General features: G+C 41.3%; 1 protein-coding gene across 2 annotated transcripts in view; it reads right to left on the reverse strand.

Annotated features, from left to right (window-relative positions):
• Window positions 1-13,205, reverse strand: part of prdm6 (PR domain containing 6) — a 157,585-nt gene that overhangs the window by 33,761 nt on the left and 110,619 nt on the right. Inside the window, exons 6-7 of one of the 2 annotated variants that reach the window (XM_052020023.1) lie at window positions 4,126-4,197; window positions 267-603 (exon numbers count right to left, since the gene is read on the reverse strand). In XM_052020023.1, coding sequence (XP_051875983.1) covers window positions 267-603; window positions 4,126-4,197 — 409 coding nt within the window. The remainder of the gene's footprint in view (window positions 1-266; window positions 604-4,125; window positions 4,198-13,205) is intronic. The other variant, XM_052020024.1, reaches the window with a different exon arrangement.

The following is a 13,205-nucleotide window of genomic DNA, read 5'->3' on the forward strand; positions in this document are numbered from 1 at the left end:
TTAATTTATGTACTTTCCCCCTAAATATGCTATGCATGGAGTTCTCAGCCTTGTGAATGCATCACAGTTTCTCTAGCTGCTGCTCCAGCTCTGAAACCCAGAGTACAAGCTGCTGTATCTGGAGATACTTCCTGCACATGTGGGTTGACCAGAAGGACTCTTTCACTTGATTCATAGAAGATTATACCTTATTGTTCTACAATGCAGAAGCAGAATATCGAAAGTTATCAGTTTAGTGTGCAATGTCTGTGCTTGATTCTGGTTACCTGTCTGGGTTTTGTGGACACACATGCATCTGTAGAAGAATCCGCTGGGTGAAGGTCTTAAAGCACTGTCCACACTTCCAGAGGTGCCAGTCACTGAATTCTCCACTTAAATGGCTGGTTGAGGTTGGACTTGCCAGTACCCGTTGGTTCTTCACGTTGATGTGGTTGGCCATGGATTCATGCGGCCCTGCTTTGTCTGACAGCACTTTGCTGCAAGATGTCTCTGGGAACCTCAGGGAACGGTAAACGCCCGTTGGTGGAAGTTTGCCAGTTTTGTTGAATGATTGTAATGTCTCATGCCTGGTCATTACGTCAGCAAGAGTTGATGGGACATTCACTATGGAAATAAAAAAAAATCTTTTGCTTGAAAATTATAATTCAATTACCAAGGCAATAAAATCTCAAACAATTAAGCATGTCTTTTGGTCCAAATTCTACCCAAAACTATTTTCTATTGGGTTTTTGTAATTTCTTTTAAAAGAAAACTATTAGAGAAAAGTGACTGCCCAAAATGGTCTACCTCGAAAGGACAGAGGGATGGATGAGTGGGTAGGAATTAGTCTGCTATGTCTGTTCTAATCTATGCATCACCAGGAAAATTGAAGGCAAGCAAAAAGGGAGGAAACCCAGCAGTAATTTTCATCTTGGCTCATTTCCAAGATAATAGAATGAGATAATAGATTGCCAAAGTTCTGGTCGTTATTTTGATTTAATGAACTGTATAATAATAGTAGCAACTATACTCGTACATTATTAGTAAATGGAGATATATGCTATTGATTCTATTTCTTTTCTTTATGTTAAATTCACTTGTATTTGGGATAGTTCTATAAAGGAAGCAAGTTTAAATATTAAAGTGAGTTTCTGAGTTAGTCTGGAACTGAAAGCATGGAATTAGATTTTTTGAAATATGATTGCAAATTGTGATATTTTTAAACAGATGGATTTACTTTTTAGTTTTATTGAATACAATGATTTATTTCCTTAACTATACCTCAAAATTTCACCATAGCTACGGACGAGGAAGGGCAAGCAAATCCATCCAACGCATGATGGTGATGTTTCTTAAAGAATTTGGACGTTGGAATCAACTTGCATGTGAATCCTTACAGTAAAATGGTGCTGTATGAGAGATCCATACCACCGTATCCGTTAGTATGTGTGATATTTGAGCACCCAATGACTTGGGTGCTTAGTGGTCATCAGTAACAACATTTTACCCAGTAGCGCATATTAAGGGAAAGAAATGTTGAGAGTCCCACACACAAACTGAAATTAAGCTTGTGGATCTCTGACAGTAATGATGTCTGCACAGCATCCTGGCACTGACCTTGAGATGGTATAAGGAGAGGGAGTCATCAGGAGAAGGATCCTACATACCAGGGTTCCAGGAAGCTACTGAAGGCCAAAATGAAACAGAAATGGATTGAGGTGTCAAGAGATCTGAAGTGATGTTCCAGGGACCTGCTCCCCATTCTGGAAAAAGTTTCATGAGAAAACCTTTGACAGCTCTATCTCTCGGAGCTCAGTCCACCTCACAGAATGCCTCTCAGGTGGGACAGATCTGCTCTACTGGCCCTCTGCATCTAGAAGTTTTAAGTCTGGCTAGGTGGGCACAGAGGATGGTGAGTCTAGGTAGTGGCCTGAGCAGCACCAGAAAAATCATGTCATTAACAAATGACGTTTTATTTATGATTATCTTATCTTCCTCAGGCTTGCGATAGGTCTCATTGTCTCCACTTTAATTCTCCATCCCACTCCCAGTCTGACCTATCTGTCTGTGTCCTCTGTCACAAAGAGGCCTAATGCATGCTTGAGGAACAACACCTCATCTTCCATCTGGACAGGTTGCAGTTTTCTGGACTCAATATCAAATTTGCTAATTTTCTTTCAATTCACTTTCAATTCGCTCTTCCTTTATTTCTTTCTATCTGTATTGGAACTGGCCAGTTTTCTCAGTGATCCAGAAATGTTTTCTTAGTTTTGTCTCAGCTGGGCATATCTTCTAGTCCTGTTATTGGCTGCACCAAATACAGGCAATGAAGCATAATCTACTTCTAACTACCACATTATGCCATTTGGTCTCACCCTACCTTTATTCCCTTTATTGTTAATGTAGGACTCTTAGCAGTGTGGAGAAACAGAGGGATCTTAGGGTTCACATCCATAGATCCCTCAAGGCTGCCGTGCAGGTTAATAGAGTTGCTAAGAAGGCATATGGCCTTCATTAGTCAGGGTATTGATTTCAAGAGCTGCAAGGTAACATTGCAGCTCTATAAAACTCTGGTTAGACCACACTTGGAGAGTTGTGTTCAGTTCTGGTCACCTCATTATAGGAAGGATGTGGAAGCTTTAGAAAGGGTGCAGAGGAGATCCACCAGGATGCTGCCTAGATTGCGGAACATGTCTTATGAGGATAGGTTGAGTAAGCTCAGGCTTTTCTCTTTGGAGCAAAGGAAGATGAGAGGTGACTTGATAGAGGTGTACAAGATGATAAGAGGCATAGATCGAGTGGATAGTCAGAGACTTTTTCCCAGGGTGAAAATGGCTAACACGAGGGGACATAATTTTAAGGTGATTGGAGGAAGGTATAAGGGGGATGTCGGAGAGGTAAGTTTTTTTTACACAGATAGTGGTGGTGCGTGGAACGCACTGCCGGCAGAGGTGGTGGAGGCAGATACGTTAGGGACACTTAAGAGACTCTTTGATAGACACATGAATGATAGAGAAATGGGGGGCTATGTGGGAGGGAAGGGTTAGATAGATCTTAGAGCAGGATAAAATGTCGGCACAACATCGTGGGCCGAAGGGCCTGTACTGCGCTGTAGTGTTCTATGTTCTACCCTGTCCCAACTTAAAACTAATTTGTTTTCTCTCTTTCCTAGTTTTGATGAAGGTTCCTGCACTTGAAACGTTAACTGTTTCTCTTTCCACAGATGCTGCCTAATATACTGAGTGTTTCCAGCATTTTCTATTATTATTTCTGTTAGGAATTCACCGAGCAACCTACTGACCATTTAAAGTTGACCACTACAGCCATAACCCACAGCTAGGAAGTCTACGGCTGACAGTTGTTGCCGTGGTTTCCGTTGCTTACCTTCTTTTTGGGTTGGACGGCAGCTGTGCCCGCCAGGGCTGCTCATCATTAAAACACTTTTCATTACTTGTATCAAAAAAATACACATAAGAAGTTACAGTTTCTCTCAAAAACCCTTCCTGCCTTTGATACCAAAGAGAAGACTATCCCAGTTGATACGACTGTGACTGTGAGGCTTATGGAATAAGCTAAAGTGAGCACCAAGAGATACATGATTACTCAGTATGGTTCCTTCCCTGCCAGAGCATTCAATTTTGCTTAGATGTTTCTACTTGTAATGAAGATGTGCTGCCTGAGGATCTCAGGGTTACCAGATGCTTGGCTTGTAATGTAGGTAGGGAGGTAGGCAGGCAGCAGGCAAGTAGATAGGTGCAGACAGATAACAAAAAGGAAAGTCCATTAAACTCATCTGATAAAGATGTTTGTGGTGTGGGATCACTTTAATGGTGAATGGAGTATCTGGATTGCTCATTTAATTTACACAATTAGTTCCAGTTATTATGATGTTGCAAGGTTACGATATCATCTGCAAGTTTACAATATCATCGTATGTTATTTTTTTCCAGCTTAAGCTCTCGTTTCCAAAACAGAGTTCTGCCTTAGATGTCAGAATGGGTAGAAACCAAGCAGTGTGGCCTCTCACAATTGTTTCCATTCCTGATCTCTGGTCTTAATATCATGGCAGAGTTTGACATAATCAGTAAGGAATGTTAGTGGTTGTTTAGTGATTGATCGTCAAAAAGCCAACATGGAACACCTTACCAGCCAAGAAAGTTGGGTTTGCCTTGTCACGTTTAGCAATCAAGTTCTGTCCACCTGTCTGGCAGTGGTTATCTTAAACATAAAACGCATGAAAGCCCATTTGAATGCAGCTGCAAGCATCCTATCAGGAATCCTTTCGTTAACTCCCCTCCCCATTCCCTGTCTTTGCTGACATCGCTTCCCCACACGTCCTCCAAGTGTTAGTGACCTGTGAGCTGATTGAAAACATCCACAGTGCATAAGTGGATAGACCAGACTTGAGATTTATGTACAGAAAACGTTTTGGGGTTGATGATACAAATGGTGAGTTTATGATGGTAATCCATAACTTTCTACGCAGTTATTTTGTGAAATGGTTTTAAAGTTGGCATGCACAGTTAATGGCTGTTTTTGCCCTGGAAGGATTAAAAGAGAATAAGTTGAAAAAATCTTGTTTTTGGGGGTATATGCCCTTTGGCTGGCTCGATCAGGTCATGGAGGTCAGTTATGTGACCTTTCCCATCCGCTAAGCAGACCAGTAGAGCACTGGATTTACCAGGGGGAGAGACTGCAGGGTCAATGAGAGTCTGATGAGAGGCAAGAATTTCTATTGCAAATTAAGAGCCGAAGAATGGGGGGTGGTTAAACATTCAACACTTTGTTAAAGCCCATTTACCTCATCTTCTTCATTCCTTCCTGTGACTGGGGTGTACAACTGCTGTATGTGATTTGCACCAGTTGTGTTCTGTTACATTACCCCTTTAAATGAACTCAAACATCACCAATGTGCCAGCGAAACAGTGACAGACTTAACTAATATTATTTATTGAACCTAAAAGTCAGAAATGTTGAGCGATTAAGAGAGAAGTGGAGAGGTATATCCTTCCAATTGCAAGCAGTGTTGACAACCAGTTATTCCTCTGGAAAAGTTGGGTTGTATTGTTGGTTGTAAGAGTGTGAGGCATGTATCCAGACAATATATCTATAATGTTAAGAGTCATAGTCTGATGAAGTGCAGAAGTAAAGGCAGGGTTTTTTCTTGGAAAAGATAATGAAGGGTTACTCTTTATTTGAGTAGGGCAGCCAAATCAGGCACTGAGAAACAACAGCCTGAAAACAATGAGTAAATTGTGCCAGTAAGATTCTAATCAACGGGATTTGTACCATGTGGCTGAAGCTCACTCCTCATGGAAAATGATCAAACAGGTTCCAGCTGGGGAGAAGATATATCAAAGTCAAATGGTTGTCATAGAACAGTAACAATACATCATGGCACTAGATGGCAGGGTTATCAGCATGATGGCAAAATCATGCGGTGTCCATGGACAACTGGTTGTGATGGTTCTCAAATTAGCTTTAACATATATACACAAGAGTTCGATGTTAGGTTGCTAGATGGAATATTTATTATGAATAATAGAACACACAAAATTAGAAGCTTCAAAAGGATTGCATCAGGAGGAAGTCAGTGTACTTGATGTAAAACATGCAACTCCATCTCACACCCTGCTCACCATTAGATGTGGGGTAAATCAAACTGAGAGTTCCAATACAAATTTTAAGCAGGAATGACAATCTCTGTATGAAATCAATTCAAACCAAGTTTTAGCAGAGGCACCTATCAGCAAAGGAAAACACTGAATTATACAAATACAGGTTTAACATCCAAACCAGCAAAAAGGGGACAAGAATTCAGGATCATTAATGTCAAAATTTTCTGTTCGAGCTGATGATGAAGAACTTTTCTGACTCTAATGTTGATAAGCACAATCCCCATTCCATAACACACTGTTGGTCACTGACCAGTACAGTGTCTGTTTCACCACATTGCAAACCAAATGTGACTACAAAATAAGATTCCAAACCAAATTATGCCATATTAATTCTGCCAAATTAAATACAAATGGAAATTAATCATCCTGTGCTTTCTTTTAGAGCCTGTTTGTCATTGACTTCTCCTGAATTAGTGCTCCCATATATCCCTCTCTCAAGAGCTACAGTATGATTGGTAAAGGCTGCTTAATGTCAATGGAGAAGATTCCAACTAACCTTTGAAGAACAACCTTGAGCAGCTCTAGACCTGGAAGTGAAGTCCTCTATTTCAGCATGGCTGGAAATAGACCGGGATTATGCTCTGCAGAGCCATTGCCACATTCTGACATGTACTTTGGTAATTTTTTGGATGGCATATTTTTGGACTGCTGTGACTGCCTGCAAACTTCTCTCTGGACTGTAGTCCCTACTACAATTATAAGGAATACAATACAAGACCCTTTTTATACCATAGTCATTGTAATTACAGTAGCTTGGCAAGACCACTCCTGGAGCACCGTGTACAATTTTGGTCTCCTTACATAAAACAGGATATACTTGCTATGGAAGGAGTGAGGATTCACCAGATTGGTTTGTGGCAGGTTATCATATAAGTGGAGATTGAATAGGTAGGCTTCTGTTGTCTAGAGTTTAGAACAATGAGAAGTGACCTATTGAAACATATAAAATGAAAGGTAGATGGGGGAAGATGTTTCCCCTGGCAAAGAAGCCTAGAACTAGGGGTAAGCATTTCACAATAAGGGGAATACCATTTGAAATTTATAATAAGGAAAAATTTCTGCCCTCAAGGAAGTGGTGAACCTTTGGAATTTTATTACCTCAGAGGACTGCAGAGACTCAGTTGTTGGTTGCATTGAAAACAGAGATTGATCGCTTTCTGGATATTTAGGGATATGGAGACAGGGCAGAAAAATGGTGTTTGATGTAGATAATCAGCCATGATCTTGTCAAAAGGCAGTGCATGCATAAAGGGTCTAATGGCCTACTCCCATTCCTACTTCTAATGCCATTAAATTATATTGTTAATGATAATATTAGCAGTCTGAGCTTGCACGGCCACAGTCTGAGTTTGCTTGTCCGCAAGCTGGACTTCCACTGTTTCATGCAATTCCCCTCCAGCGTACTGACACTCTTGGTATTCTCACCCCCTGGTGCCTAGTTTCTCAACAAATGTTGATATCATCTGTATTCATCCTCTCTCTCAGTGTCTGAACTGGTGGTTATAAGTGTAAAATTACCGGGAGGTTGGGGGCGGGGGGGGCACATCTTCATCACTGGCTGGCCAACTTCCATTTTTGGTAATGTGCCCAGACAACAAAGAGTGTTGGCCAGAAGTTGAACTCATTCAAATAGACAGGCAGCACAACATTGGCACTGTCGACTTCAGTATCATGAACTGCGGCAAATTGCACTTCTTGCATTTAAATTCAGTCTTAGTCAAAAACTTGTGAGACCTTATTCCTTTCAAGTTCATAAAACAGACATAATCAAATTGTTTCCTGTTCAGTTACACAGAAACAACTATGGATATGGAACTGATGATAGGACTGCACATGGTGAAAAATAAAAACAAAAAGGCAGTTAAACAGCACTCAAACTGGCCTGTGTAAATCTTTATCTCTACTAAAAATAGTTACCATCAACAGTTTTAAACATGACTTAGGTCAGTTGTAATGAATTGAAGCCAAGCATAATATTATCTCAGATATTGTGAGAAATTATTACGTATGGAATATCGGCCAGTTTCAGGTGACCAAATTTTACTGGAGGAAAAGGGTATTTATTGTCCATGTGCCACTACTTCACCATAAGCCAGTACAGTGGGATCCCACAGAAAGGAGCATTATTCACATTGTCAATTTCATCTCAAAAAGTTTTCTAGTTCTTAAACACGTTCTGCTCACATGTAAGAAATCCATCAGTCTTTTGATCACCCATTGGACATAAATCTTTTAGTGATGACTTTTCAATGGTGAATCAGGTATAAAATTTTAAGCCTGGAATGAAAATATCAGTTTATATACAACTCAAACGCACAGCATCTTTTTCAGTTATGAAGCCAGAAAAACAGTAAAGTTTCCTTGCAGAATTTGGACATTAACAATTGTAAGTAAGATGACCCTGACTATACTTGTTTCTCTTCATCAGGAGCCTCCAAGTCTTGCATTTGACGTATTTACTTAGCAAGTGATTTTATTTTTCTTTCAGTAGCTTGATAAGTTTTGTTTTAGGTGTAAATATTAACAAAGCTCCATGTTCAGTTTGATCACAGATCTGAATCTCCACTAACCCATGTTGTCTGGGTTATTTTCATATCTCCTTATGACACAGAAGGAGCTCATTTCAGTTCATTGAGTCTACATTGGCTCATAGTTTATTCCTCCACTATTTTTTTCTGTTACCTATTCTCTTCACATTCCCATAAACATTCCCCTTCTTCCCTTCTGACCTACATGCTAGAGGTAATTTACAGTGGCCAATTGACCTACCAACCTGCATGACTTTAGGATGGATGAGGAAACTGCAGAACCCAGGGAACAACCCATACAACTCAAAAGAAACACGCAAGTAAAAGGAGAATGGAAGGGCTGGAACCACATGGAGACTTTACAGCATTGGTTATGGGCAAAGAAGAGCAGCAATCTCCCCACAAGCTGTGACTCATGCCCAGCCTTCTTCCTGTTATATCTATGCCCAACAATCAGAATAATCTCCCAAAATTTCCTTGCACCTTTTCTGAAGTCTACTCCACACATTTAGTAAAGACTGTCAATCAAATGAGCATGCAGGCAGAGAATCTGTTTTATTAAGAATGAACTTGCTTTGGAGATAAACCTCTACATTGTTCAGACAAATCTGGATTTTCAAGTAATAGCTATTGCCCAGCTTCAACTCCATGTCCCAATATACATTATGCTTATGGTGTAAGTAAATTCAGCTTGTATTTGCACCAGCTGTTAATTACTGAGACTTTTGCAATAACCTACTTCTCCTTTGCAAATAATTGAATAAATAATTGCTATCACTGCAATGCCACTGAATTCAAAGGTGAGATCAAATTTGTTGAAATAACATCAATTTAATCCATTAACACATTTAGCAAGAAATTGGTATTGCCAGCATCTGTTTAGAGGTGCTACAGGTTACTTAGAGCTCCAAACTCTAATTTTAAGGTGATTGGAGGAAGCTATAAGGGGGATGTCAGAGGTAAGTTTTTTTTACACAGAGAGTGGTGGGTGCATGGAACGCACTGCCGGCAGAGGTGGTGGAGGCAGATACATTAGGGACATTTAAGAGACTCTTAAGTAGCCACATGAATGATAGAAAAATGGAGGGCTATGTGGGAGGGAAGGGTTAGATAGATCTTAGAGAAGGATAAAATGTCGGTACAACATCATGGGCCGAAGGGCCTGTACTGTGCTGTAATGTTCTATGTTTAAACCATTGTCCAAGCATGTAAACACTTGTATGGCAAACTGCATCAAGTGCCAAATTGATGAGGATAATAACTTATGGACAGAAAAAATCCACTCTAAGTATGCATAAAACCAGATCGTGTAGTCATTCATCTGCTGATTTGATGCCAGCCATCCCATTATGAGGCTGAAATCTTCCTCTCATCCCTTCTCTTGACTACACAAGATTGACAGCTGAAAGGACCACTTACCACAATTATTTAATGGCTTCAGCCACTACTTACAGGCTTGTTACCAGCCTAGCTTTTGCCAGAATTTTCATTAGTTTTTTTTTTCTGGCTGTTCATAGCAGTTTCAGATTGCTAAAGTTCACAGGGAGTGATGAGGTAAGCCCTGAAGGAATTTTTCCTGACTTCAATCCTCGTGTATAAACCAGCTGATCCCAGACATGGGTGTATGAGTGAGATTTCCCCTTGAAACATTGTATGATTGGAAGAATTAAAGAAAACACATAGAATGAACTGCCAGACGATGCAGGAAAAGAATGTTGAGAAAGGCTTTCGCCAAGAGGTGGCTAGGATTGTCAGGGAGCAATCCTCATCCTTTAATTCTCAGTGATAAACAATGGTACCTGTTTCAACAGTATGTCCTCACTGAAATCTCAGGGGACTAGGCTCACATTCAACTAGATACAGCAGAAAAGAACAGAGAAAAGGAAATGTGAAGGCAACCAAAATAGCTCAAGCTGTGAGGAACTTATGCACATCCAATACCAGCAGCTGCTATCCCTTCCTCACTCACGAACAGTTCCACACTTCATCTTCCTTCAGCCACCACCAAATATATAAATGAGATTATGCCACATTACATGGACAAGTCATCTAGCAAGTACATATCCATGGAGCCAGTGGCAGTCTGTTTGCTGAGCTTAAGTGCTGTTAACTTGTCCTGGAGTTTGGCAAGAGAACCATTTTCAATGATATGCAACATTGGCTGTATCGCCACAATTGCAAAAAGGGTTAGCATGAAGGGCTCAGTCATGAAGATTGGCTGCATGGCTCCTAGTGTGGTAACATAAACTCACTGGGGTGATGTCTGGGGCTAGTCCTGAGGAATTTACCTTGTTTCCCCATTCCTTGTTCCAAAGGGTGTCTGGAGAAATGTCCTGGTACATCAAGGGCACAGTAATAGGATCTGGGAGCAGGTGGATTGAACAAGAAAGAGGTAGGTCAGGTGAAGATGGATGATGACAACTGGGCTTTATGTCACTAATTGTCAATGGATGTATCAAGGATCGACGTTAGCAGGGATAGGGAGGCCACAAGAGGGATGTCAATTGGAGAGTTCCTCAAATGATGCATTTAGCTGGGTGTCCATAAACTCTTCGTGTGACAGCTAATGCCAAGCAAGTGCTCGGTACTCTGCTGCTAAGTATCATAGGGTAAGAGCAAAGATCTAGCATGTTTTTGCCTTATCTTCGAAGTTACCCCTTAGTGTTCCCTTACTGCCTGTATTCTGTGTGCAGACCTAGTGTTACCAAGCAGAGCTACCCTGTTGCTATTACATAGCTCCTGAATTTCAGTGGAAAAAAACAGCTCAAGGCCTCAGAAGATAATCTCCAGCAGCTCTTGTCCTAGAAGACACTCTACAGTCTGCACCATCTGTTCCTGCATGGCAGACATCTCAACTGGATGGTTGATGAGCCATAGGAAAATCACTGACCAGCAAAGTGATAGGAGTTGGATATTGAATGCTGTATACCTGAAAGCGGAAGCCAAGTTTGAGGTTCATGGATCTTTGAGCAAACCTATGGTAGTGCCTCGATAAACCTGGTAACTCAGACAATAGATTACATGAGTGCAATAATACCCTGCAAGGCTCTCTGCTATCCAAAGTCATTCTGCTAAGGTTGCTTGAGAGCAGTCATAGCTTTGACTGAAGAATCTTGATTCTGATGTAAGCCAGTTATTCAACAATAGAAGCTGACACATCAGCCCTTGGACATTACATCATTGTTGGGTAAAGTACGTGAATGAAGTGCCCGCCACTTGCAAGATGGAAAGGATGGGTACAAGTTTTGTACACCATGCAAAGTCCATTGCAATGCTGCTGCTGCAATCTTCTATTTGCTATGACATTGATCCAAGGCTTTCTGCCCGCCTTCTCAATGCACCAGGCATTTCATGGTGCATACAAAACACCTTCTGTGGATTGCCTCATTGAAATCTTCATCTGGGTCCTCTGCAGCAGACATTGGACTCCGATGTTTGTGTTGTCCTGACCTTGTGCCTGGCTGAAGGTTTCTTGTGATTAATGTCTCAATGTGCATAGATCCTGCCTCTTTGCTGCCCTCTCAGATAAGCACACTACCTGAGGTGGTAGCTGAGTGTGAAATTGCGTGGCAGTGTTCATCACTACTGTGTTCCTACTGTTCCTCTACTGGCAGATCAGCTTGGATGTCTTGGTTATGTGAAAGAGGAAAGGTATGTGGGTAAGACTGTGGTGAAGTAAGTATGGAGATACGTTAGAGGTACATACTTACACCATCTTCAGTCTGTAAGTCAGATTGGGTTTTGGAAAGGAAGAAGATTGTGAGGACAAATCATTCTGAGGATACTGCTGCCTCAGGTGATTCAGCACAGGCACTGTGATTGCTGTTCCAGTCATCAGCAGCACCATTTCCTCCACTGAGGTTAAGATACACCTCCTCCTCATGGAAGTACTACCCCTATGGTTAATTCCTACTGCCTCAGCTTGTGCATAGCTTCATCCCGAAAGATAGGCGAACAAGAATTAGTGAGTGTTGGGTAAGTGTTTGACTGTTGTCCGTGTCATGATTGAATAGCTGAATATGTGTGCTGACTGTGAGAAATGGATGTGAGGCTTGGAGCAGCATTCAATGAGTGTACAGTGAGTCTTGATCGATAGAGTTTATTGGGAGGTGAGGGATAGTGGTGAATTGACTAGCGTTTGAGGCCAGTGATGTAGTTAGTAGGATATGATATCTGATGATGCACTTATTCACATTGACAACTTATGTGAAGTCATATATATGTACAAATTCAGATTCTTAGGGCTTGTGGAATCCACTTGTACAGGTCTTGGTCCCCACTGCCTGGTGTGTGTGTGTGTGTGTGTGTGTGTGTGTGTGTGTGTGTGTGTGTGTGTGTGTGTGTTCATGGATGCATGTGTATGAGTGCATGTATGTGAGTGCATGCCTTTGAGTGTGTACACACGTGTGATGCCCATCCGTCTCTCCAAATCTCTTTCATTTTCCAGCATGTCTCCAATGCAGTGTCTATATAGCTGATAGGCTGCTCTGGTGTGCCATTCTCTACTGCTTCCTAGTCAGTTTCACCTCCAGTATCACTCCCAGAGCCTGCTCCAGCCAAAATCTGCCTCTCTTTTAAGAGGTGTAGATCAGTTTTGGCTGGTGCAAAAGCAGAAATTGTAGTTAATACTCAACAAGTCTGGCAGGATCTGTGGAGAGGAAACACAGTTAATAATTCAAGTTGATGACATTTCATCCAAACTAGGAAGAATTAGAAATCAAATGTGTTTTAAATGGCAGAGGAGGTGGGGTGGGGCCGAGAACAGAAGGATGTCCGTGATGGGGGGGGGGGGGGGGATGTCAACAGAGACTAAATGACACAAATGGTGGTGTTGTCAGTTGAGAGAGGGTGGTGAAAACCTGTTAAAAGCAGCTGATCTGTCTGGTGGACGTATAAGAGAGGAACATGAACGAAAACAGAGGGGAGAGAAAAAAACATTGTGGGAACTGAGAGAAATAAACCAATGCAGATGCTGTAAACCTGAAATAAAATAGACATTGCTGGAAGTACTCAGGAGGTG

The sequence above is a fragment of the Pristis pectinata genome, chromosome 7, assembly GCF_009764475.1.
Source record: "Pristis pectinata isolate sPriPec2 chromosome 7, sPriPec2.1.pri, whole genome shotgun sequence".
Taxonomy (NCBI): domain Eukaryota; kingdom Metazoa; phylum Chordata; class Chondrichthyes; order Rhinopristiformes; family Pristidae; genus Pristis; species Pristis pectinata.